The 27,467-nt window shown below is 37.6% G+C and overlaps 2 protein-coding genes across 2 annotated transcripts in view; one reads left to right on the top strand and one right to left on the bottom strand.

Annotated features, from left to right (window-relative positions):
* The window catches only part of prkra (protein kinase, interferon-inducible double stranded RNA dependent activator), a 3,260-nt gene extending 348 nt beyond the window's left edge, over positions 1-2,912 (top strand). Inside the window, exons 2-6 of the mRNA XM_037686162.1 lie at positions 466-544; positions 1,788-1,905; positions 1,998-2,092; positions 2,212-2,374; positions 2,717-2,912. Coding sequence (XP_037542090.1) covers positions 466-544; positions 1,788-1,905; positions 1,998-2,092; positions 2,212-2,374; positions 2,717-2,874 — 613 coding nt within the window. The 3' untranslated portion in view covers positions 2,875-2,912. The remainder of the gene's footprint in view (positions 1-465; positions 545-1,787; positions 1,906-1,997; positions 2,093-2,211; positions 2,375-2,716) is intronic.
* Positions 2,913-8,486: 5,574 nt separating this feature from the next.
* The window catches only part of osbpl6 (oxysterol binding protein-like 6), a 792,463-nt gene continuing 773,482 nt past the window's right edge, over positions 8,487-27,467 (bottom strand). The window contains exons 7-21 of the mRNA XM_037686161.1: positions 26,755-26,847; positions 25,016-25,187; positions 23,211-23,341; positions 20,132-20,239; positions 19,575-19,706; positions 16,990-17,077; positions 15,330-15,583; positions 14,960-15,097; positions 13,002-13,065; positions 12,747-12,825; positions 12,038-12,182; positions 11,425-11,575; positions 11,198-11,324; positions 10,767-10,889; positions 8,487-8,624 (exon numbers count right to left, since the gene is read on the bottom strand). Of these exons, the coding sequence (XP_037542089.1) occupies positions 8,513-8,624; positions 10,767-10,889; positions 11,198-11,324; positions 11,425-11,575; positions 12,038-12,182; positions 12,747-12,825; positions 13,002-13,065; positions 14,960-15,097; positions 15,330-15,583; positions 16,990-17,077; positions 19,575-19,706; positions 20,132-20,239; positions 23,211-23,341; positions 25,016-25,187; positions 26,755-26,847 (1,917 nt within the window). The 3' untranslated portion in view covers positions 8,487-8,512. The remainder of the gene's footprint in view (positions 8,625-10,766; positions 10,890-11,197; positions 11,325-11,424; positions 11,576-12,037; positions 12,183-12,746; positions 12,826-13,001; positions 13,066-14,959; positions 15,098-15,329; positions 15,584-16,989; positions 17,078-19,574; positions 19,707-20,131; positions 20,240-23,210; positions 23,342-25,015; positions 25,188-26,754; positions 26,848-27,467) is intronic.

Genomic DNA, 27,467 nt, shown 5'->3' with positions numbered 1-27,467 from the left:
ATGTTTTTGGAAATAATTTCTTTGAAGGAAAAATAATAAAAAATGTGTCGCTGCGAACAAAATCTCAAATGTCAGCTGAATTTATTTAGTCAAATATAATGTGACAACATTGAACGGAATAGCTAAGTCATTTTTTAAGTAATTTTGAAAATATTTTTCAGTATGATTTGAAACAGTAACACTAGTGTTATAGATCTTCTGTTTGGGAGATGAGTGTTTATTTAGGCATGAATTAAATGATAAACATATTTAGAACTCAGAGTTGACAGAAGTAAACATTGTAAATACATCCCATTGGCCTCCTTGGACATTTTTACCTTCTATTAGTAGCATTTTATTTAAGAATATAAAGTAAAGCAACAACTGTGGAAAATTAGATTTTAGCTGCAACTCTCTGGTTTAGTATAATTGTAAAACTACTGTTGATCGTACGTAGCTGAGATTCTTTCATGTAACGTCCAACAGGTTCTCACCTGGAAGGTCCGACAGTAACGGCATCGCAGCTGAAACAAACTTCAATCCAAACTCTGTGTGTTTACTGCAGGTGAGATGTTTTGGTGCTTTACTTGAAAGATTGTGTCTATCCAAAGTTTAGTTGAAGAAACCAGTATTCGAAGCTTGATGTGACCATCTAATCTATTGCTAAAAAATATTTTTTATTGCACTATAGACCTGAAACTAATTTGTTCTAGGATTAGTATGTCTGATGGGGGAGTTTTTGCTGACTAAATAAGACCAAAGTTAGCAAAGAAAAATGTTATTAGCACAACTTGTATCTGGGACCCTGTGTACACAGTTTCGTTCGACCTCATGTACCACATGTGGTGAATGACAATAAAACCTCCTTGAACTTGAACATTTAGCAGGAATCAGCTGAATTAGATTCCTGACAACTTAAAGACAAACTTCCAACACAGAAAAAAAGAGCTGGACCTCACTGATCACATTTAGAACTGTAGATTAAAAACTTAATAAGAATTTCCGCCTTAAAAGCATGGACACAGAAATCATCCCTCTATTACCTGATTCATCCTTTCTGGGTCTCGGCGGTCACTGGTGCCCAAATCCAGCTACAGTTCCTTTATTCTACCCGCTCCTCCATGCAGGTTGTTTGTGCAGATCTCAGAAAAATCTTTAAAGTCAGTACACACCTGAAATTAACATGAATACTGAAAAAAACGTTTATTTTGAAATGCTTTGCTGTGATTTGTCGGGCGGCACAGTGGCGCAGAGGGAGGATTTGCTGTGCATTTCTTCAAAATTTAACAGGATAACCACCTAAAAACAATTATTTGTTTGCTTGACATTATAGTAAAGGTGTGTCTCAGTTGAACTTTTCCTTAATAAATGCACTTTAATGGTCAAATCAGCTGCATTTCACCTGGGCGGCGCGGTGAAATGCAGCTGATTTGACGTTTGCTCCAAGAGTTCTGGAGCGAGACGACGGTGACTTTGTATGGCAAGCCATGCGTCTCATTAATAGCCACTTTTACCTATTAATGAGACACTTGGCTTGCCATACTGGTTGAGGACCCTCTAGTGGCTGAAAATAGTAATGTTCAGTATTTTCCATGTCAGAATGAATGAACTCGTCAGCCAAAAATTGTTTTTTAAATATGGGGGGGGGGGGGGGGGGACATAAATACGTTACTTTGCTGTATAAGTCGCAGGGCATGCTAATTTATGCACACAAAAAAAACTGACTTACACAGCGAAAATTACAGTATTTAAATTATACATTGGTTTCTATTCTTCATGTCTCGCTCCCCTTTCATTGTTCATCTCAGGAGCTGGCGATCCAAAGAGGTTGGCGTCTACCTGATTACACAGTTTTGACGGAGTCTGGTCCGTCACACCACAGGGAGTTCACGGTTGCATGTAAAATTGAGTCGCTGACAGAAAAAGGTATGAATATATTCCCTTTTAAAATAATCAATTTGGATTTTATTCATGTTGTGTTGATCCTGCTTTAATCTATTTCTCCTTTTGTATTGCAGGTGTTGGAAGTTCCAAAAAAACTGCAAAAAGAGTGGCTGCAGAGAAAGTGGTGGCAAAACTTCAAAGTTTGTCAGGAGGTGCAGAAATCACATGGGTGAGTCAGAGTTTATTAACGAACCATTTATTCCCCACCCCCCACCCCCCAAATTTTTTTTTTTTTAAATGCATATTTGTTTTTTATGTCAGAAGAAACGGCACACTTTTGTTTTTCAGACTCCTAAACCGAGCGTTCTGTTTGAGAACATCAAGAACTCCAGGGCGGAGAAGATCTCCTCACTGAGGGGAAACCCACTGAGCATTCCCAACACAGACTACATCCAGATGTTGTTGGAGCTTTCTAAAGAGCACAGCTTCGAGGTCACATACTTTGATATAGGTAAGACAACTACATGACTATTTATTTATATTTCCATCCATCCAAATGTACTGTATCTGCTTTATATTCTGCATTAAGATTGTGAAAAGTAACTTAAATATATCATGAGGTCAAAGTTTGCGGCAAATTCAAACGTTTGTGGCAATAAACTACCCAAATACACAACATTTGATTTGTTGAATTTAGTAAAAGTCATATTTAATATCTGTAAGCGCATTGAAAAACTGCATGAGTCGTCTATATAAAGTTTAGCTTGACATGGCTGATGGACTGATTTGACGCCCTGCCTGTGAAAGCTGCACTTCTTCATACGTGACATTTATCGTGTCTTGTGTTTGACAGACGAGCTGACGGTGAACGGTCAGTACCAGTGCCTGGCAGAGCTGTCCACCGACCCCGTGACCGTGTGTCACGGCACCGGCATCTCCTGCAGCAACGCTCACAACGACGCGGCGCACAGCGCACTGCAGTACATCAAAATCATGGCTTCCAGCAAATAAGCACATCATCGACAGATATTCATCACCTGGTCTTGAAGAATAAAGAATTAGGTTTTAGTATTTTTGTGTTTCAACACAATTTTGCCCATCCTAACATGAAAATCTAAAATTTCTATCAATTCATTGAACATAGAGAGGGTTTTTTGAATTGACTGAACATAAAATATGGAAATAGTTGTAAAAACATCCATCTTTGGTCCATTTATCACATCAAACCTTTAGGTTGGGACAATCTATGTATTTGTTTTCAAGTCCATAAAACTGTAGATCACTAATCATGTTACACTAACAGTAAATTGGGCTTTTTCCATTTTCCAAAACAGGAACATTGTTTTACCAAATAAATTAATAGTAAAAACATTTACTGTGAATTTACAAATGCAAAATGGCTTAAAAAAAATAAAATTCAAGTCTGGATAAGACATTCAAAATGCAAAATGTCTCCGTGCCTCGTCGAAGCGAGGTCTTCCTGCAGATTAAAATCAAGATGTTTTTAATTTTCTGATCATGCAGCTGGTGGAGCAGCTCCACTGTGACCCACTTGAATCGTGCAGCTTTGTCTGGATTGATGAAACGTCTGGCAGACTAAAAACAATCAAAGTAGAGCCGAAGCTTTAGATGTTTTATATGTCTTGTTTTATATTCTTCCATATTGTTTTATATTTTTACAGTGTTGCTTTAAATATTTTTGTGCTTTTAGTTTTTTTTTTTTTTTTGTTAGAACATAATGACATTTGTCTACATTTTAATTCACAACAGAAATCAAATTCATTTGATTTATTTATCCCTCTTCAAGCTTCCATCTGTCAGAAACAATCTGGAGTTTAACCCCGCTGCCTCCACGCATCTCGCTCCTGAAATACACGGCGTGTGCTATTTTACGTCTTGTATCGGTCTTTTTCTTGCAGCGTATTAAAAATCTACACACGATGTATTTATCGGTTGTTCTCGGTTTGTGTTTTCCTGTAAAAGGAGTGAACTTTGTTGGACTTCAATGGCAGAAACAACACGTGTTTGAATCTAGAAAATAAAGTCAATTCACAAAGTTTTCTGTTTGTGGTTGTGTTGAGATTGTCGCTGTTTGTTTAGTTTCACGGTTAATTAATAAAACTTTACCAAACATACTTCAGTTTATCAGATTACACCTCTAACTTCTTATCTAAGTAAACTCACATTTTAATTTAATGACTTTAATGGAGACAAATGATTGATTTTGTGATTTCTTTTGAAAGAAGGGGAAAAACCTGGTTTCATGGTAATGAAATCTGAAGCGTCCCCTGCTACTTTCTTATATTTGGTATGAATTATTGAATCATTGCAGTGTGCTGTCATGGAGCTCCACATATAAGCTGTGGGTTGAGGTCAGATGAAGCTTTTCTTCTATATCTGCTGGGAAATCATTTCTGGAGCTTTGAGTGTTCACTCTCGCCCTCTGCAGGCCAAAAGGTTGAAGTCCAAAAAAAAAGAAATGCACTATAGTAAATGGATTTGTGTTTAATGTTGGGCCACACAACGTTTAAAGCTTTTCAATGTCCCTTAATTTAGGGACCGCATCAACACAAAGTGATACTCGTATATTTTCTAATACATTTTTAACTTGTGAGAAAGTGATCTGTTTGTGTAGCTACAAACTTGAACTCACTGAGTTTTATAAATGTAAAACAAAAAGTACATTTTTACTACTAATATGCTGAATTTTAAATGTATCTCAATTGTGTTATGTGGGGCTCTGCTGTGTTTCACTTACTAATCTAAATGGCACACAAGTATTCATGCAAAGAAACACTAAAAAGCCTAGAGGCAATACTTCATTTGGTATTGATCAAATGATTTGTAGGAGGCAACGTTTTTATTTTACATCACCATGATTCATAATAGTGATATAAGGTTGTGCTCATTAGACAACAAAATGCTGAAGACTTTTCTTCTTTTCATGATCGGTTGAAATGAAAGCATGTTTGACAGCAGTTTTTCCTTTTCAGCATTCAACAGCCAACATCCTTTGCAGGTTTACTTGTGATTCCTAGAGTTTACAAAAGCAGAATGGGATGCAGCGCTTCCATGTATCAGGCTCCTCTCTTATGGAACCAACTTTCAGTTGTCCGTGAGGCTGACACATTATCTACTTGTAAGACTGGACTTAAGTCTTTCCTTTTTGATAAATCCTATAGTTGGGGTTGAGCTATCCCTTATGCTGCTATAGGCTTAGACTGCTGGAGGACAAACTGACCACATTTCTTAACTCTGCTGTCTTTACTTAAGCTGTTTTGTATTTGTAATTATTTTCTATCCTTGACATGTTTTTTGTCTTACTTCCAGCACCTGCACCGACATCTGGACCAACATCTGGACCTGTCATTCTGTGTTCGTTTCTCCTTCCTGTTCCTCTCAAACCCAGCCAGCCGAAGTCCTGAGCCTGGTTCTGCTGGAGGTTTCTTCCTGTTAAAAGGGAGTTTTTCCTTTCCACTGTTGCCTTTGTGCTTGCTCAGGATGGGAGACCGTGACAAAGTTAAGAATCAACGAGTCTGCTGACTTCTTTAGATCGAGAACTTTACTAAGGATAAATGGCTTTTGTTTGTGAATGTTTTTTTTACAGTACCCTGAGACGACTTCTGTTGTGATTTGGTGCTGTATACATAAACTGAATAGAAATTGAACATATAAAGCACACAAGCTCATCAGTTGAGTTTTGTGGTTTTATTAGAACAAGCACTATGTAGCAGCAGTGTACAGTGTTCATGGAAAGATATGTACTTTGTTAAAATTGCACTTTAGAAGAAGATACCCATTAGGAAATGGATCGTGATACACTTCAGTCCAGATGAAAAAAAAAGTGTCCAATTGAGACAACAACAAAAAACACCTTGTAAGGCATCACAAACATTCATTGGCAAGCTAAGCTGTGTAGACATGCAGGTGGAACGATGGATGAAGAAAGCTTGAGTTTTTTTTTTTTACTTCCACTACATTCTGACTCTGATCCAAGCTCTGCCCTGACCTCCACCGACGACACCGTTTTGTTTCCTCTGGATCAGAGCAGCGAAGGCAAACTTTTAACTCCGTAAGCACGTTAGTCAAATAAAACTCATCTAAGGTAAAAAAAAATCTTTGTCCACGGGCGGATCCTCAGTGGATGTGATCGTCTGTAGGCAGGTGGAGAGTGTGCGGATATTCTTTTATTTATTCTTCTAATGGCATACCTTCTTGGCATGGTTCAGTCGTGCGTTTGTGAGACATTAATAAATGGATTAAGGCACAGTGAGTGAAAATGACGCTGACGAGTTGGAGTGATGACTTTGAGATCTGTGGGGAGAAAAATAACCCGGTTGCAAAGCAGATCGACCCTTTTGGTTTATAATCTCAAGTACCGTGTGAACCGTGCACACACACACACACAATGGAATCGTGTCACGCTTTTCTTTTACATATTCATACGTCCTCAACCTGCAGTTCAGAAAGCGATTCAGTTTAAATGTGCCTCATGTCTACTACCATGTTTTGAGGATGGTTTAAGAAAAAGAAGAGCACTGGGTAAGTCTTTAAAGCTTAGCTGCTTTGCAGTAAATATAAAAACTTTGCAGAAGAAAACAACATAGCTGTAAATTCTCTGGGGGATAAAACACAATGTTTGTTCAGTAAATCTTATTGAATGAGTCAGTTTGGTTGTAAAAAATAAACGACTTCAATTTGCATCCTAACATCTGCATTTTACATCACAACCTGTAGGTGCCTCTGGTGTTTCATTATACACAAAGACTCTGAGGGATGACATAATTTCTTCAACAATTCACAAGTTTGATAAAAATGATTAATAAATAAATAAAATGACCAAGATAAACACCAAACCGTTGCTGGTTTTAGATCTGCAGCGGTCATAAATGAAAACATTTTGGTTGTTGAACCCAGGAGACAAATTAGAGAAAATGCTTTTGATGATTTGTGATTTTTGGAATTTCATGACATTATTTGTGACAGAAAATCACATAATTTTAAAGGTACTCATTGCAGTATTATGAAGACGATAAATAAATAAATCCACACCTTATTTTCCTGTCATATCAATGGTCAATGCGTCCTTAAACAGAAATTATGTCAGCAAAATTTAAAGATAGACGCCAACTACCGGCAGCTTTTGTTTATGAAAACAACCGGAGTGACTGAAAATAGATGAACAATAGAGACGTCCATGGAAAATTGAGAATCCTAACAATTTTGATGTATTGGTACATACTCATACTCAGATCTGCTGAGTAAAGTATACAGATAGACTGAAGAAGTCTTTAGAATGAAAGACGAAAGGTTTCTATATTTTTTTTTGTTTTGTTTTTCTGAATGTCCAGAAAACCAAACTTAACTTTTTTTAGATTTTTCTACCTGGATTATTGAGCATGCATTAGGATATACAGATAAAAGTGCTTTGTTTACGTTAAGTATTGACCTGCACTCAATGTAAACAAAGCCCGTTTTAGAATTGTATACTGGTATATCTAGAAACTACTGGAGTACACTTTTAAACCGCAACATTTGATATAGTTCAGAAAACCCTTTTTATGTTTAAATTCATAGTTTCCAATGAGTACCTTTAATTAAATACTTTTCATTGTGTAGCGTCTGTATTTGCATCTGAATGTACTGTATGAAAGCATTTCTTGAAATAGATATTTAAGAAGATTTTATCTACTTCTTTACTTCTACTATAGTTTCAGTTATGAAGGTCAACATCCCAAAGTGTCTCAGTGAGCTTTGCATTACATTCTTTCTCCATCTTCGTCTGACAGTCTTTGCTTTTTCACATTTCTCTGCACCACATTCAAAAGGGACAACACATACTTGATGCTTGCTCATAGCACATTGTGTATCTAATCAGAACCTTAGAGTTGATTACCTGACGCTACGAAACAGATCTGTGGCTGTTCACGACAGGGTTCCCATTTAATTTAGCTGCTCATTAAAAATACAGTCTTCTACTCTGACCTAAAATAAGCTGTGTCCCAGAAGAATGTACTGCTATCTCAGATTTAACAGTATTAAACAGCAAAAATAAATAAAATCTGCCAATTCAAAGAATTATTTTTTCCACACGATATTTTTATAAAAATACTTCTTTTTTTTTCTACAATATTTGATGATATAGTAAATATGGCATTATGCCACTGAAAGCTGCTCTCTAAGCATGCACGGTATTGTAGAATATCTACATCTTAGATTTAATCTAACCAAACAGCTGTCAGGAATGAAATGGCTTCAACACAAAGTCGCCTATTCCTGTGACGTGGATGGGGTCTTTTTCATTGTTATATATTTTTTAAGGCAAGGACAAACTTGAAAGTCAAAAAAGCCGAGCAAAGATCTACGTGGGAGTAGGAAGATCGTTGTCTTGACAACCCTGCTTCGACAAGCACAATGAAGGAGATCCTGCAGGAGGTTACCAAGGACTGGTGTCCACACGGGAGCTCCTCACAACCACAACAGGCTCGTGGGACTTCAGGTCAACCCTCAGCTCTGCAGTTTGTCATCCTCTTTTTTTTTTTGTTGTTATTTCCTTGCACACAGACTATGCAGCGTGTTTCTGTTGACACCCTACTGTGCATAGGTAACAGCTTTCTCCTCTGCAGGGATGGACGTGGAGATCCATGTGCTACCACAGATTCACCGCTTCCTCCATGTTGATGAAGCCGGGGTTCTTTCGGAGCTCCCAGTACGTGTTGTTGGACACCCACCTCTCCCTGTGATTGGCATCCACCGCTTTCCTGGAGAAACACACAAATAAATGATTAAACAAAGGATGCCAGTGAACATCCAGGCATAAACTATACGGTTGCACAGTGATTTTATTCTTGTAAATTGTCTCGGTAATTAAGTAAATTAAATAAAAGAAACAAAAATATTTGCTTTATTGAGGACAATCCTATTTGGTGGAATAAAACCCAAAGTACTTGGCTGATTGCACGTTTGTGACTTCATCTTTAGACATTTTTTTTTAATTGACTGTAGGTGTAAAGATTAACTCTACACCTACACAGACCTAGAACTCTTAATATGAACATCCTGTAAACATTAAGTGAAGTTTTCTTTTTGCAGATAACCTTTTATCCACAAAACAACAATAAATTCAGCACATTGGTACGTTTCTTATATTTTTGTTTTCCTCTCTTACTGGTGTGACTAACGATCTATCCACAGTCCCATTGGATCCAGACCATCATTTAATCACTGTTCAGACTAGAGTTGCATTTGGGTCCAAAAAATCAGATCCGGGCCCAGCCTGTAGCCATCATTTCCGAACCCCACCCGGCCCGACGAATTAACAGTAATTACAGGTCCGAAACTGACACCCCCCCAACATTTTTAATTAGGCTTTGTCTGCTTATATAGTTATTAATGGTCGGCGGATGCACACGGCTGAATAGATGGGTATGGGGTGTCGTTTGTTAAGTTACTGTCAAAAATTAATAGCAACATTTTGGTTTATTTAGCCTTTCATAAGGAAAAAAAATATACATATTTTCAAAGTCATATTTTCACCATATCATTCATACATTTATAAATGTCATAGTTCCAAACTAAATATTTAGTTTACAAACTAAAACCTTAACTTGCAAGTTAAATATTTAGTTAGCAAACTAAATATTTGGCTCCATACTAAATATTTAGTTTACAAATAAAATTTTTATGTCCAAGATAAATATTTAATTTGCAAACCAAATATTTAAGTTGCAAATTAAATATTTAGTTAGTGAACTAAAAATTTAGGTGTAAATTAAATGTTTAATTTCCAAGCTAAGTATTCATTTTCAAAACTAAACATTAACAGCTGAGGGGGTGTTTGTCCTTTCGTGGCCGTCAAAGCGCATTAAAACCCTGCTTCTGCCTGCATTCTGCATTATTCAGACACGGACCCTGCTCTGACATATCGGATATTTTGGGATTGCACCTGTTTGGGTCGTCGGCCGCACGCGTCCGCTGAGTGCAGCGGCAGAATGTCCATATGGGCTGATGGATCGCTGCCTGGCAGTAGTCCCATATGAAGCTTAACTAACTTCTTTCAAGGCCGGTCAGCGCCCGGTCAAATGGACGTGTGCGGTTGTTGAAAGTATGACAAGCCATGTTGCCATATAATTGCATCGTCAGTCGTGCGTGTCTGCTGATGCAATCAAAAGCCCAACACTGGCCCAGCCCGCACATTATTATGTCCTAGGCCGGGCCGAGCTCCGAGTTCGGGTTAGAAATGACAGCTCTAGTTCAGACTAAAAGGGATTGCTGTGATTTGTCTCAGGTCAACATTGTTTTATATTTAAAGTAAAAAAACAAAATTGTCACAGATTTTCAAGCTGAACAGTTTTTCAAAGAACGATCACTTTAAACTGCTGCAGCACTCTTAATTTTCATCTTAAAAAACAAAACGGAGAGCAAGATTTTGAGTGAAAAGTCAAAATGACAGACTTTTTAAACTCCCTCTAATATCCACAGTTTTTCTACCAAAAACAGAAAACACTGAGGCTCATGGTGACAAAACCACGACAAAAGGAAGTACAATTTTCTTCCCCCAGAAGCGAGTTTCAAAAACACAATCTAAGTTCATTTTGAGTGAGAGACTGAATGTTGCGTCACCATGGTAACCTGAACAGTACCGTTTGGTAATTACCAGCTTCTGTCTTCTATTTACACACATTTTAAGGGTTTAGCGCCATCGATGGGATAACGGGCTGCAGAAGCAACTATATTTGTCTGACGACATCGGGTTATTCAGTCAGGACAAAATGTTTCATTCAGTGTTTAAAATAAAGCACCACAGTAGAGGCGCTGCTGTTTCACTACTTTTCACTACTACCAGTAGTTCTAGTCTACAAAATAAATTTGAGGTGGCTGAAAGCATGTGCTTCTGCTCTTACTTGAAGAAGCGTGGTTCGTGTTTGACGTTGTTCTCCTCGTTCCACTTCCTCCTGGTCCTCTGCGCGTCCTCGATGCGCTGCTTCTCTGATGACGCCAACTCCAAGTTCCCTTCCTCCAGATACCTGCACCAGATAAAAGCACAAATTAAACCAACAACTCACATGCTGAACTTTTAAACAAAGCACGTGTGCTAATTGTTGGAACTCAGACTATGCAGTGGGGATAACTGTCAGTTACTACCACACCAAGTTTTAGTTCAATATCTTTAAAACTGACTGACTTATAGCCATTTTTTTTTAGTTTTACTGAAGTCTAGTTGTAGCAGCCATCTTGAATTGGGCTGACTCCAAAGGTTATTCACTTTCTGAAAGTTTTATAAAAATGTGTCCACTGGTTTAAATTATTTTTTTGGTAACACACGTGAGTGCACCTTTGATCTGGTCTGAATCGAGCATCTGTGCGTGGCAGGACGTCCTTCAGCTCAGGACAGAGCTCGTTCAGTTCGATGGCGAATCTGGTGAAGCCGTAGTACAGCTCATAGTCTGTGGGCATGGAACCTGACAGGAAAAGGCATGTAAATCCTCCTTTAGCTGAACAACTGAGCCGTTAAAACGGACGTAAAATCCAGCTGTGAGACAGTGAAGAGCAAGAGCCTACCTGGCCTCCAGACGCACTTAGCTGATGGTGGGACACCACAGTAAAGACCCTCGTGCCATTTTCCAAACAGCCTGTGGTAAACAGCCACTTTCCCCTCTTGGTCCATCACAAACCCCTGAACTTCGTTCACATTCGAGCTCCAGTAGTTCCCCTAAAACACAATAACTCTCAGTCTGGATTAGGGATGCATGATATCGGATTTTTGGCCGATATTCCGATATGTTAAAACTTATTTGTCCGATAACCGATACCAATTCCGATATTTTTCCCTAGACCTATTTAGAGAGACTACATAGCTTTCTCTGCTGTGGAATTAAAATACTACATTATTATGCACGGTCTTTGTCAATTTAGCCTGCTACCAAATACAAATGCCAAAAAGGGGGCTGAAAATGATGTAACACTATATAAAAAAAACAAAAAACATCGCCTTTTGTTTTGGTGAGTTATTTCGATGGAACGGCCAATGTCCGATATTTAACTTTATCGATAATATCGTCCTATACCGATACCATGCCGATAATATTGTGCATCCCTAGTCTGGATGTACTTTGTACTTCACTAAGTGACTTTTAAATAGATGTTTGTGTTTAAATGTCATCTCAGCTCTTACCTTGATAAAAGTGAGTTTACAAAGACAAGCGCTGCTCTTTAGGTTCCTGATGGTGATCTCGCCGTAATGTTCGATCCACCGTCGTCCACTCAGGATGTTGTGAACGCAGGTGGTGACTTTGTTCCATTCGTAGTGATCGCCAAACCTAAACGATGCAATAACACGATACAGGTCGGAATAAAAACAGGAAAATAAGTAATACACGCACAACTGCACCCAATTCCCGGGTCAGCTGCTCATTTATTTTTTAAGGAATTAAACGTACAGCTGATAATAGGCTATAAAAGTATTTCCCCCTTTTATTAAACTAAACAAGTAAACAATTTAAGAACAATGTTATCTCTAATTCCATACTGATGAAGACATTTGCTATAAAACAGAATATAAAAATGTTAATTTCTTTATTTGTAACGACAGATTGGTTTGTCATAGAAATATGTTTGTTTGTTCCATTGATTTGATATTTTCATATTATAAGCTGCTGTGGCTAATTTAATGACTCTGAAGCTCATGTGTTTTTCAGAAATTAAAGATGTGTTCCCACCCTAATTAGACTTTGGATGTTGACACGAACACAGCTGAAAGAGACAAGATGTTAATTAAAATAAACCCAACGACCCTGCTGGCTTAGATAACTGGGCGCTGCTTCCACAAGAACGAAACATGCGCTGCTTTTAATCCCTGCACAAGGAAACAGATTGGAAGTTACCTGGGAATTGTGAGATTCACAGATCCAATAGGTAAAATTTCCATTGATTTTCCCCAGAATTTGTTTTTCCATCTTACATCTGGAAAAGAAAACAACAACAAAAATCAGAAATAAAGAAAATAATACACTTTGTCTCACATTTCCTATAACAAAGTTGCTGGATGTAAAGAAGCTTAATTGAGCCTTGCTGTCTCATATTCACAGAGCTGGAGCTCCCCAGTGAAAAGCCTCTCATTAATTAGTCAGATGATCTACCTTGCCAGAAGGTGAAGTTCTTCGACTCGCAGTGGCAGGCGGAGATGGGAGGGTGGTGGCTCACCTTTGAGAAAAGATAAAACAAAAATCTGACAGCGCTGCACTGAACCTACATGATTTGGACATTTTTGGTTTTACTTGTTCCAATTTTTTGTACTGTAGTCTGAACAAAACTCTGCAAAGACTGTAAACTGTGTTGCAGAAGTTACAAGAAATATGTTTTTCAGGGCAACAGAAAGTTCCTGTCCTTTATTCCCCAACCCAAATTTTCTTTTAAAGGGATAGTTCAAATTTTTTGAAGTGGGGTTCAGAAATGGTTCGGAAAATAAGAGTTCACTTCTGACCTTCACATCACACAGGGATGGCTGGATATGGACACAAGTGACCCATGTGACCCAAAAAGGAAGAAGTGGGTAAAGATAATAGATGGATGGACTTCAGAATAAGTGGAACTAATCCTCAGGTTGAGCCTGGGGTCTATCTGTGTGGTGTTTGCCTCATCTCCTCATGTTTGCATGGGTGCTCTGGTTTCCTCCCACACAACATGCATGGTTAGGCTGCCTTCAGGCCCAAACCACCCTTGCAGAATATATCTATAATTTCAATGGTAGTTGCCTGATTAAATTAAGGTAAATAATAAAAGAAGTTAATGGAAACCCACACTTTATTAATGAAACTTAAGGAAGTCTAAATTAAACATCTTGAACACATACATCTAAAACTTTGATTAAGATATAGGCCATAGCTTTTTCTTTGACTGGTAAGTCGTTGTTTATAATTTCAGAACTAGACTGAACATTAAAGACTCAAAAAAAAAAAAAAGCAAACATGCAATGTTCTTTTCATTAACATATACTTGGTCACAACGGCCAGTTTACAGGATATACTGTATGTCTTTTATTCCTGGAGGGTATCAGAGATACAATATTTGACAGTGCATTCTAAATATGCTGCAACTTCTCCAAATAAATGGTAAATGGACTGTATTTATATAGCCCCTTTTTATTATCAAGATACTTAAAGTGCTTTACAACCCAATCTGTGTCCTCATTTACCAATTCATACAGCCCTCTACTAGATCTCTACAAAGACTAATCATTCATACACCGATAGGACACACATTGGAGGCAATGAGGGGTTCATTGTCTTGCCCAGGGACACTTCAACATGTGACTGCTGGTGGAAATAAACCTCCAGCTCTTGCATTGGAGGACGACCGCTCTAACCACTCAGCCACAGCTGCGCTAAGTACGAAATGGCCCTAAATAAAAAATGGAAGCAAAAGACCTGGAAATATCTTTCAGATTATGTCTGCAAAAAATATACTATCTAAATTCATCAGGCAGCCCTTTGAATGCTTTAAATAACCTAATTTGACCCTCTGAAAAGAAAATACTGCCCAAGGCTGGGCTAGTCTAAGTGGAAACAAGACCAAATTGAAATGCTGGAATGTGTTGCATAAACTACTTTGAAATCTTTGGGTTGAAGTTGTTGATCCCTCCTATAGGGTCAAATCGACACACAAGGCGCAGATGGTCATTTTGACCCAAGTGCAGCTTGAGTGGTAAAGGCATCAGCATATCCCTTTGGTCTTGGCTTCACTCAGACTAGCTGTTAGCTCACCTGTTAGCTGTTAGCTCTTCAGTCAGGTAAGAATTTCACTCTGCTTCTTCAAACTGAGGTTGATCAAAGAGCTATCTACAACAGGTAAGATAATAATTGCTCATAACCTTTCCAAATAACTTCACTTCAAATATTCTAAACTATGCATTTCAGTCTTAAAAAAAAGAAAAGAAAAAAACTTTCATGACGCAAACATAGAATAAAACACATTTGTCAAAAAGGCTGGTAATGTCTGTTAATTTAACAGTATTTCAACAATCTTGTTCACATTCTTAAATACTAAGACGTTAAACATCCAGTGAACTTTTCTGCCAATTATAACCGAATGGACATACCTGCTCAGAGAAAAAACAGAAGCCCTTATCCTCCCGGATACATTCATAAGTCTCTCCAAGCAGCGGGTTGAATGGCTTACTTCCTGCTCTGTAATAGGTGCTCGAGTAGCCTGAGACGGCAAAAGCAGCAACAAGCACCTGTCACCAAGTCAAAACAGTCGAAACGGGAGAGAATTAACTGTCTCGTTAGAAAATATTTAGTCACAAATGAATCAGACATTCAGTAAAACTGGAGATATAACAGGCTATTCAACTCAAGAATAATCAATTGCTGATTCTCCTTTAGATGTTCTGTAAAAAGCTAAGGTGGATGATGGCCATGATTAACTTTCGATTTAACACAGGGCTTGGTCGATGTGGGCTTCTTCACCATGCGTTCAAAGGGATCCTCGGTCTCAGCAGCCTTGTCCAGCAGCTCGCTGTACTCCAGCTCTTCACACATACGCTGCAGGGTGTTGAGGGGCTCGTTGAGCTCCACTGGCATGGACACTTTGGATAAGTCTTTGCCTATGTTGTTCCTCAAGATGTTCCACAGGTTGATGTTGCTGGTGTCGGGGCAGGGGGCCGGCAGGTAGGGGCGACGCCCGTTACGGAAGGCGCTGCCGGCAAAGTCTCCATTGGCCACTAAAATAACAAACAAAATTATTTCTATTATTTGGTCATTTGATAGTGGTTGTTGCTGCTCTTAGAAACAAACTTTAAAGATTTTTTTTGCATAAAAATCCATGTTTTGAACTTGTAAATCACAAAAAATTTAAAGTCTAACTGAAAAAAATCTGCAACACTTCATGAGATGGTCAAAAATAAATTAATATCAACTAATGTAAAAACAATACAATCCTTACTGCTTTGGGGGAGAATATTCAGTATTTTAAATAAACACTGCTTTTGATGAATCTGGACATATAAAAGGTTAACATCAACTTTTTAAAATAATAGAAGGGACAGGGCTACTAATTAAAAAACTCAAAATAACTCAAAATAAGATAAATGAAGTGAAATCAAGATTGTTTAATAAAAAGCATAAACAAAATGTAGAATTAGTAAGTGCAATACTAAAATGTAAAACAAATGTATTTTTAACACAATTTTTTAACAATTATCTTGACATATGTGAACTGTGCTGGCAAAATAAGACATAACGAGGTATTTTTCAGCATTTAGTTATTATTATTATTTTCAAATTCATCAAATTTAAAATTTCGAAATGTTACTTAGTTTGTTAAAATTTGGTGATTTATCACATAATCTGGCAACAACTAGACAGTTTTGTTCATGAGTGTGCTAGTTTGAAAACTCCGCTTTACTGGTCTGAAGTGATGATGACACTGGGAATTTGGGAATCCTCAAGATTCGCAATGATGCCAAACATTATACGAAGGGATTTTTCAGTGCTGTGCAAACCAGAAGAGAAAAATTGTCAATTTCAAAGGAACTTATAAGGATTAGAAATAAAGGGATCATTTAAAAAATGTTTTAAAAACTTTAATCTAAAGGTAAATTTGTTAGATTAAATGCTATTTTAGTTACTGAGAATGCTAGAGAGTGTTTTTGTGGACTCATTTCCATGCAAATCTTAATTATAACAAAAATATATATAATCATGTTTTTCCATGCAGCCTGTGCTTATTCTGACTTATTTGCCAGCACAGATCACAAGATATTAGTTTTCCAAGGTCTTCCTTAAAATTTGGATGCAAGAAAGTTAAGTTTTTCCACCATCAGTAGATACTTTCAACCCAACTTTCCTCCACTGCGTGGGAAGTGACAGAGATAAAGGAGGGAGATCCCCTTCCACCCTCCACCAAACTGTTTTATAATCCTGAGAAAAGACCTCGGCACAGAGCAGCACTGCAAAGTCATCCGCCTCTGCACCACTGATAAATGAGTTTGTCAGAACAAGCGAGCATTTGTGGATGTGACATTACAGAGAAAAGGATGGCTCACGGAGAAACCCAAATCCCAGTTTTATTCATTTCTACCGTTCTTTTAACTGAGGCTGTGGAAACATGTGACAGAACTGGACCTACTTTGTCTGGAGACGTTATCAGTCACGCTGGCGTTGTCCTCAGAAATGTTATCGCTCACATCGCTGACATATGACTCATCATCTGAGCCCTGTGAAAGGTACAGGTACAGAATAAAAAGTCACATATTGATCAAATACACAAGACCAAAGTCAGTCTCACTCACACAATTACACGGTTGTTGCAGTTTGCCAGTGGCTGTCATACTGCAGCAATATCTGTCCCACTGCAGAAACAATCGCACGAGACACTGCAGCAGCTTTGTCTTTATATATAGGAATACAACAAGGTCAATGATGACCGCAGAGTGGAGCATTTTGTAGCAACGTTCTTTAAAAGCCTCCATGACCATCTGGTTACGGCTGTTTAAGTAAACAGATCTGAATATGCCTCGTACTATAGCTACAGTGCGAGGAGCAGATGAACTTCCTTGGATTGGGGATCATCCAATGCCATGGAGCTAAAGGGTTTCAAGTCTTTAAAAAGATAATATAAGAAAAAAATAGAGCAGGAAATTCACAGCAGCTGAAGTGGAGACATGGCATAAAGCCTTGTTTAGTGTAATAAATTTTGTAAGAGCTAGAAGCCACAAATAAAATAAATAAATAGGAAAACAACCTGAAGCAGAAGCAGATTTCAGAAGACTATTGAAGTGTGTGTTTTAGTTTTTTAAATTTATTTCTAATTTTAGTTATCAAGGTGCCTTTGTTAACGGCTAACTCAACACGCCAACAGCAATATAAGAAGATGCAATTTAGAGCAAAAAAATAATGTATCACAAGCAAAATCGACGCCATAGAATGAGTTGTACAAGAAGTTGGACACTAAAGAGGAAGAGAAGAATTGGTTTTGACTGGCAAGACCGAGAGATCAGGCTGGAAAGGTTGTGCAGCAAGTTGGGTTTGTTAAAGCTAGGAATTGCGATGTTTGAAAAAGTGAGGTGGTGTGATGAAAAAATTAAAGGAGATAATGAATGAATAGAATGAAAAGGAAAGAAGAGTAGAGGTCAAGAATAAGGGTGATGTACAGAGTTGTAGCAACTACAGGGGAATTAAGTTGATGAGCCACACAATGAAGATCTGGGAGAGAGCTGTGGAAGCAAGACTTCGACGAGAGGTGACAATCTGAATAAGGAAGAGCACCACAGATGTCATCTTTGCTTTGAGGATGCTGATGGAGAAGTACAGAGAGGGTCAGAAAGAACTCCATTGTGTCTTTGTAAATTTAGAAAAAGCATATGACAGGGTGCTGAGGGACGAGGTGTGGTATTGCATGAGGATATCTGGAGTTGCAAAGAAGTATGTGAGACTGGTACAGGACATGTATGAAGACAGCAGGACAGTGGTGAGATGTGCTGGAGTGACAAATAGCTTCAAGGTGGAGGTGGGAGTGCATCAAAGATCGGCTCTGAGCCCCTTCTTGTTTGCTCTGGTGATGGACCAAGTAACAGATGAGGTCAGGCAGGAATCCCCATTAAGTTTGCAGCTGATGTGATCTGTGGTGAGAACATGGAACAGTTGGAAGAGAACTTGGAGAGGTGGAGGTATGCACTTGAAAAAAGAGGAATGAAAGTCAGCTGTAGTAAGACAGAGTACATGTGTGTGAATGAGAGGGAGGCTGGTGGAACAGTGAGGCTACAAGGAGCAGAGGTCACAAAGGTGCAGGACTTCAAGGACTTGGGGTCCACTGTCCAAGAAAATGGGGAGTGTGGTAAAGAAGTGAAGAAGAGAGTCCAGGCAGGATGGAGTGGATGGAGAAAAATTTCAGGAGTGATTTGCAACAAAGGGGTGTCGGCAAAGGTCAAAGGAAAAGTTTACAAGACAGTGGTGAGACCAGCTATGTTGTATGGTCTGGAGACAGAGACATGGACAAAAAGACAGGAGAAAGAACTGGAAGTGGCAGAAATGAAGATGTTGAGGTTCTCCTTAGGAGTGACAAGGATGGATAAGATTAGAAATGAGATCATCAGAGTTACAGCACAGGTTGAACAACTGGGAGATAAAGTTAGAGAGACCAGACTGAGATGGTTTGGACATGTCCAGAGGAGGGACAGTGGGTATATTGGTAGAAGAATGTTAGAAATGCAGCTGCCATGAAAAAGGCAAAGAGGAGAAACATGGCTGCAGTTAGAGAGGACATGGAGATGGTGTGAGGACAGAGGATGCAAAGATGTGAGATGTGAGATGGAGGATGATGTGGTGATCCCTGAAGCGGTAACATCTGAATAATAATAATAACAAGAGGTCAAAAGGTAGGCTAATCTGTAACTTGATGTATACGTACAATTGTTTAGAGTCAACTGGGCTATGAGTTTAGAATCAGTTCCAACACATACTCTGAGTGAGACCTTATGATATTGCATAGTGTTACGTTAAAGATTTGATCATAAAGTCTACAACGTTGTCATATTTTCAAGATGATCTTACTCTAAACCTATAGCATGAATGTTGATACAGTATGCATCCCCACAAGTAATGCACTAACATTAATTTAAACCTGCAGTTCCTGTAATTTACTTCAGCTACAATGCAAACCTCACAGTCCAAATACCCATATTTTCTTGGAGCCTCAGCTTCTTTCTGTTTTACCTCATTCTCCGACGAGCTGGCTGACAGCAGCACTTCCTGCGCATCAAAGAACTCAGAGACAGACTCTGACATGGAGAGTCGACTTTCATTAGAGGCCTGCTGAGTCAGAGGGATCCCCATCTGTTCCACGGCCTGCAGCCAAACACAAGCAAACACAGCATTTGTTCACCGTGTCTCCATATGATGACAGCTTTTTAGAAGTCAGAACAAACGTGAGCAAAGGGAAACAGAAGCAGCACCAGAGGGCAACCCAGAGTTCATATTATTACATGTGTATCCACGCTAATGGCTGCATTCATTTTCTGTTAGTCATTATTTTCTCAATTAACCCAGACATCAGATTCTGCAAAGAATTATGTCGCTTTAGGCTTACTTGCCAGGATGTACTGAAAAGACCGTACATCTCTGGGACAGGAATCAATGACTCAACTGACAACAGCAGGACGAAAACCCTACAAGTATGTGGACTGCCTTGGAAGATGTGGTTTTAATCAATATCAGCAGAAGAAATCAGCTCTATCGGAGATGGATTTTTATTATTAACAGCAGTGACCTACCTCATCAGGTGTGGTGATGATGTTCACACTCACAACTTGCTCCGTCAGGACAGATTCAGAGTGGATGCGGTTGAGGCGAGTTCGGAGTTCAGCATTTTGGGAGAGGGCCTGAATAATGGTAATTAAAAAAAAAAAACTATTAGAAAAAAAGATTTTGACCCTTAAACTTCTGCATTTTATGACGTTAATGAGCTTGCTTTGTTTGTTGTTGCAGCACAGTTTAATAGAGCTATCAAATATTTTAGATTTTCTTCTGTTATGCTTTTTTTGTTAAAACAAATACTGCTCCTGTAGGGGAAATAAAATCTGCATTTCAGGTCACCATTTGAATTCAAGGACACTACTGAAAGTACTGAATCCGTAAAAGAGAGCAATTATAATACCTGAAATTAATCAAGTGTGGGGAAATGTGACTCCAACTAAATAATAATTAATAATAATAATTAACTGCTCTGATAGCAGTTTTAACACTTTGTTTCCAAACATGCTAAGAAAGCAAATGAGGGATTAAAGGCCTTCAAACATGCAAATTCATTGTCATTCCATTTAGGAAGATTAATGTAATAGTTTGGTGTGACTGAATGTAAAATAAACATATTTCTCTTACTGTACATTTCAGAAATAATTTTTTTTCATCTTCAGTATGAAAAAGTAAAGCTTAAAAGCTTTTTTTTAATAAAAATAAACTTTTTTTTTTTTTGTCTTAAAAGATCTCCAAACTTTTTAAACATCTATCAGACAACTGAAATCCCGTTTTCTCTTCACAAATTCGGCAATGCCACGTTTAAAGCACACGCAGATACACCGTAAACCTGTTTCTTTGGTTAGCATCAGTAATTACAAAACTGTAATGTCAGTTCTCTTTTGTAAAATGAGTCGCCGAGGCGCAATGGGATTAACCTGTATAAATAAAGGTTGAAAGGTTGTTATTACTCTGCTTACGTTGCACTAACTGTGAAATAAAGACTTAAAATGATAGTTTAGATGTTTTGATGTGAGTTTCTAAGGATAGGTTATGAATAACTAATGTCTTACCTGTTTAGGATAGTAGTTTTATCAAATCAGTATAGGCTAGAGCATTGGCTAGATTTTTACTCTGAATTTTTAAGACTGAAGCCCAATGATGTGTTGCTGCTAATTCTACTAGATCTTTATATTCTTTCATTTTCACTGGTTTAACGGATCATTGAGGATGCATGTATTCTGGCAGTCAAGCAGAGCTCACCCAGGACCATAGTTTCCACTTTCTAATCCTTTCAAAATAAACTACAATGGCAAAATCAGATGACGGGATACATGTTGTTTATTCATTAATTTATTTTGGAAGGGTTTAACAATAGCACCCCAACTAAAAGAGCACAGTTAGAAAACGATTTGATTGTTTTAGGTGTGGTGTAATAAGTAAGTAAGTACTGTAATTTCTGGATGATTAAGCACATCTGAATATAAGCCACGCCCACTAAATTTAAAAAGAAAATTAAAATTTTACATAAATAGGCCGCACTTGTCTATAAGCCATGGCTGTTCACGTTGTAACATGAGATATTTACACAGAAAGATGTTTTTTTAAACTTTTAATTAAATACGTACCGGTAACACGCACAAATACAGTAGGCCTAAATGTTTTTTTCTGAACAGTGCATGCAACACGGCTGATAAAAAAAACCCCAGTAGTCTACCAGGAAGTCATTGATTGTACTTCCCAAGAGAGACGTGTATTGGGCAGCTATGTGAGCGCCTGGGTGTGACGAAGCTAAATGTTTTGGTGGCATGAAGCTCGTTAGACCATCAAAAAAAAAAAAAAATAAATAAATCCATAAATTAGCCGCAGCATTGTATAAGCCGCAGTGTTCAAAGCGTGTGGAAAAAGTAGCGGCTTATATTCCGGAAATTATGGGTAAGTAAATAAATCAATAAATAAAAACATGGTGGTCACAATAAACCTTGAATTTTGCACATTTTAGTTTGACTTTGAAAATCTCTACTCTGAGCAACTTGCAAACAACCATTTAACCTTTTGTTCTCTGAAGTCATTAAGAAGGTTATCAACAATAAAAAAAGAAAAATTATTGTTTGCAACCATTCTATAGAACTCCCCACTTCAAATGAGCTGAGCGTTAACATCTTTGCTGGCTGCAGGTAAAAACATTTAAAAAAACCACGAACAAACTGAACAAGAAGCGATGTGCTAATGTGTGATGAGACAGTCTGGTGGAGCAGATGAGCAGCAGAAAAAAAAAATCTACTGAACTCTTGAACTCTGTGAGAATAACTCCTTTTGGTGTGACTCTGTACCTGAAGAATATATGTGCAAAAAAGTTGTAACACACTAAACGACTGAACAAATACATAAATAAAAGCAGCATACTGCAACATCTTACAGTATATAGTGAAGCTATCTGTAATAAACACAAGTGTGAAAACGTATCTCTCAATAAGGATTCAACCAGCTGACCTGAGCAGATGGCTCTATAAAACTCCAATCCTCTGAATATCAATCCACAGAGCTTCTCTGCTAAATCTGACCTACAGCTGAAGACAGCTGCATCACACTAACACCCAATTAAAAAAAAAAAAACAACAAAAGTCAAAGCAGCAAGTGAAACGTTTCATGAAAACTGTCAACAGTTAGCAGAGGAACGGTCCAATTAAATCGCTGATGCAGAAAGAGACAGCCCTTAGGAGCTCTGTTAATGAACTGCACTGCACATTTCTCTTCATCACCAATTAATACAGGAAAAGATGATTGGACTTTCATGACTCGCTTGCTTCTGCCTTCATCTTCGCTTTCATTTTAGCTGAGATAATTGTAACTGCTTTGAATAAAATATATAGTGTGCGTTCTGTAACAAAAAGTCTGTCATCATGAACATAACCTATTATAGAGGAGCTATAGGATTTCCAAAGACACATTTGTTGAATTAAAGCAGCAATTTAACACCCCCCCCCCCCTTTAATATCCCAACCATTAGCATTTATAGGATGAAAGTGGCCAGATACATCAGCAAATAGATGTGATTAACTAAGAACAAAAGGAACAGTGTGAAGAAAGTGGCATCATGGGAAAGGGTTCCATTACCACTGACAGAGACTTCCTGAGAGAGTTGATCTGCACCGACTGGTCGGACTGTTCCTGCTCAGACAGAATCTGTTTGATCTTTTCTTTTTCTATGGCCACAGTGTTGAAGGCCGACTTCAGCAGCGAATGGACTGAAAAGAGACATAAGAAAAGCAGAAATAAAACAAAAATAAACCATCTTAACGTCACCCTTTTCCTCGTGAACAATCCTCGGCTGAAAAACTTTTCTCTAAAAAGATCAAAACAGTTTTGAAACTGTACCACAAAAAAAAATGCTGCTTTTACTCAATGTTGTTCAAGTTCTGAATTTGAGCGTGTCGTGACTGAATATTAGGAAGGAAACCGGATGATTAATTTAACTTGCAAGTGTTCACATGAAATAATGTCTCAGACACTGTGGAGGAAGGACAACAGAAATAAAAGCTCTTTATGAAAGGACGGGATATTTCACTATACAGTAATGATAAAATAACATTTTATATTTACTGGTACATAGATGTTACTTTAGATGTCAGAATGTCTGCAAAACATGAAAATATTTCCTCTCTTTTTGGTTTAACATTTCAATGTGATGACATTAAATTGAGTTTAACTTATCAGTCAGACCAAAAGGACCAGTCAAATATAAGCCTTGTTAACATCTTATCTGACCACCAAGATAATATTTTGAGTGTAACATACTTTGTATTGCTTCTCTTTTTGCTTAAAAACTGAGCAAACTTTATTTAGCAGACTTCTCGTGACAGTCAACTTTGATGCCAAGATCAATTTGTTTAAATCTTTCATTAATCTTTGGTTTTGTTGTTTGATCAAATGAGACTCGTTGAGGAACCTGCAACAAAGAAAAGATGTCAGGTTTCTGATGCGAGTTAATGTATTGACTGAAATTGGCCCATGGTTTAAATCAAGGTTTTTAATTATTTTAGTTTTTAGTTATTGACTTTGACAGCCATGGCCTAAACCATCCCAGAAATAAACAACAACAAACAGTTTACTTGAAGACAATAAAGCAAGTAAACATTTTGTATTTCCTTTAAAAACCGATAAGTTTAAAAAAGCTTTTTCATACTCAAAGAAATATTTTAGAAAAATGTTCTTGTGAAGGTTTGCACAAAAATTTAAAATGTGAATCTGGTTTTATTACAAACTCAGTCAGTTTGAGATATCAGAAAAGGAGGACAACGTTGATTAAAGTTGCCAAATGAAGAAAAAGAACCACTAAAATGAGCACAGCAGCTGTTTATAAGCAGCTCGTCTGAGCTGAACTTTACTCAGAGAGGAAACAGTGAAGGCATCACTAACACAGCAGTGCATTCAAGCACAAAAAGATATGCAGGATAATTAAAACTTAATTTCTGAACTACTGTGGAAAGTAAATTTTGCTTAATGCTTCTATTATAAAACATTTTCTCCAACTAAGATCTCTTCAAATTATACAGTTACCATCCATGTCCTGTCATGTGACCAGCCATGTTTCTTGCTCTGTATTTTAAAAACACTGTCACAGCAAAGATAAGCCTTTTAGTGTCTTTCTGCAGGATATTACAAAACAACAACAACAACAACAACAACAACAACAACAACAAATCATTTACAGCATTACAGCAGGTGCCATTTTTTAAAAACTGTTACACAGGACATTAGGGGTTGATAAGGACTGTAACCACAACATAAAGTTCCCCGGTGTGAACCAGAGGGCTATTTAGTCTCCTCCTGTCATCTCAATAATGAAAAAAGATAACTAAGTAACGTCTGCACATAAACAAGTTCATTACAATAATTTAGCACCAGTTGTACGAGCGTACCTTTCTGAGAGATGGTGCAGAATTCCTCCTGTAGTTTAATGTAGTCGCTGGCGTACTCCACGCTGTCTGTCAAGCGAGAGGAGACCGGGGGCTGAAAGTCCCCCAGCTCGGCACACAGGTTGGGGTTGGATGAGTGGAGGCGGACGGGGGACATGCTGGCTGACAGAGGAACCTGGATAAGGATCACAACCAAGGCAAACAGCTGTCAGTGACCCGACAGGCACAGGTATGATAATGTTTTCTGTGCCAGACAGTCAGATCTACCTAGATCTATAATGTAGATAGCCCTAAGTATACACTCTGCAACTTGTTTAAAGAGCTAATGGAAAACCTTTTAAAATATAAAAAAATACCTGCTTCCTTATTTAGTAACAAACTGCTATTCTGAGCGAAACGCTTTCAATTAAGGTGAAACTGAAATATATTAGAGTCCTATAACAGAGATTAAATTTTAGAAATGTTCACTAATTATCAGGTTTGGTAAATAAAGGTATTTAAGGATTATCGGATCCATGTAAGTTTAGTATTGATGCTCGGATTAACATAATATGCAATATAACAACATGCAACATGACGCCAGTGATTGTGAGCTGCAAAACAGTCAAAAGAACTAAAACAAGAACAAACAAAAAAAAGAAACAGCAAAAATGTCAGGCATCAGTTATGATTGTGTTTGTGTGATTTAATATGGTTCCCAATTAAAAGCAACAAGACAAGAGCACGTTAAAGATAAAAGAAAACAAATGATTACCTCTTACACAAAAACATTTTTTTAAATACATTCACAACAATATTTTGGTATGAAGAAGACATTAAACATCATTTAAAGATTAATAGAATCTAACTAAGGTCATAATTGGAGGAAATAATGACCTAATAAAAATATCTTAAATATGGTCATTTTTATATTTTAATCACGTTGTTTAGGTGTTTTTAAAAACAAACATATAAAGGAGAAAACCAACTTCTTGCTCTAAGTTTTGATGGGAACATGTCCAAGTTTAGTTTTGATTTGGATCTTTGGTTTTATTGAATTATTGTCTTGTTTGGATCGATTTTGTTAAGCCAGTCTTTAGTGAAGTTAGTTCTGCATTGTGAATTTAACTTCCTGTTTTATTCTGTAAAGTCCGTTCTTTGTTGAGTTGGTCTAATTTTTCTAATTTCCTCGTCTCAACTGGTCATAATTAATCAGCGCAGCAGATTCTCGTTAAAGTAATTGTCCTTCAGTCCTTCAGTTTTCTGATTGTTCCTTTTCAGATCTTTCTGCTTATATGACTTTAAGTCACGTTATCTATTTGTTTATGGATTTTTTCTGCTGCCTTCAGATATAATAAACCTAACTAGCATCTTTGTCAGCTTGAATTCTTGCATCACCGCTGTATGGAATTAAATTTGCAAGGGTACAGATATCACAATGACACAGAAAGGAGTAACATCACTATTTAGACCTGGCTCTGCAGCAGTAGCGTATTCCATATTTATTAAATTATAATAACTGGAATATTGTTTAGGGCAGAACATTGTGCACATGAAGCCTTAGTAGACATAAAAATGTTACAAATACTAAACATTTAGATGAACCTTATCTTTGTGATTTGAGCCTTTCATTTCTCTATGCCTTATTTTAATAATAGTTACAACTTATCTGGATTGTTGCAGTTATTGAAAAGTGCAGACATAAAAAACAACCAAGCCCTGCATGTGTGCATTGGTGTTAGTGATCGACAGAGAAGTGGTACCTGAAGCTGGAATTTTGCATCTTTGCCAACACTCTTTGTTCTCCATCTTCTGTTCAAGCGCTTTTCTTTCTTTGACAACTCTACACAATTGGCCTTTAAGGGCACATGTGGGTGGAAATGCGCACAGGGAGGTAAACAGGACAAACACGTTACAAACAAACAAAAAAAATTAGCTGCACATAGATTGCAATGAAATGGCATAAAATTTAAATAATGGGCTGCAAACAAAAATGAAATGTGCAGTTATAAAGATGAATTTAACCAAAAACTTTATAAGACAACAAATTAATAGATTAAACTGATCTATCTTATTAGTACATTTAAACTAAGCACCATGGAATTAGATCGGAGCAAAATCACAAAGCTAAAACAGCAAATGGTTATAATGTTGGACACAATTAAACTAAATGTAGTTCAAAAACTCATTTTGTGCATTTATGGCTATTATAAAATGTTCAATTGCATACAAAAGACCATAGAGGCAGTAGATGAACTGCAGCAACCCTGAAAGAGCAGCTGAACAATCTGTACACATGCAAGAGATGGTTTAAAAGTGACCTAACACTGAAGAAATTGAAAGCTGTGGTGTGCCTCCTTTCTGCACCTTTTAAAAGACTAAAACTGCTCCATCATTACCTGACTTATCGTCTCTCTCATTCACACACACACACACACACACACACACACACACACACACACACACACACACACAC

Source organism: Nematolebias whitei, chromosome 13 (genome assembly GCF_014905685.2).
Source record: "Nematolebias whitei isolate Nwh7 chromosome 13, NemWhi1, whole genome shotgun sequence".
NCBI lineage: Eukaryota > Metazoa > Chordata > Actinopteri > Cyprinodontiformes > Rivulidae > Nematolebias > Nematolebias whitei.
Note: the sequence above shows the minus strand (reverse complement) of the source record. Positions and strands in the feature narration are given on the sequence as shown.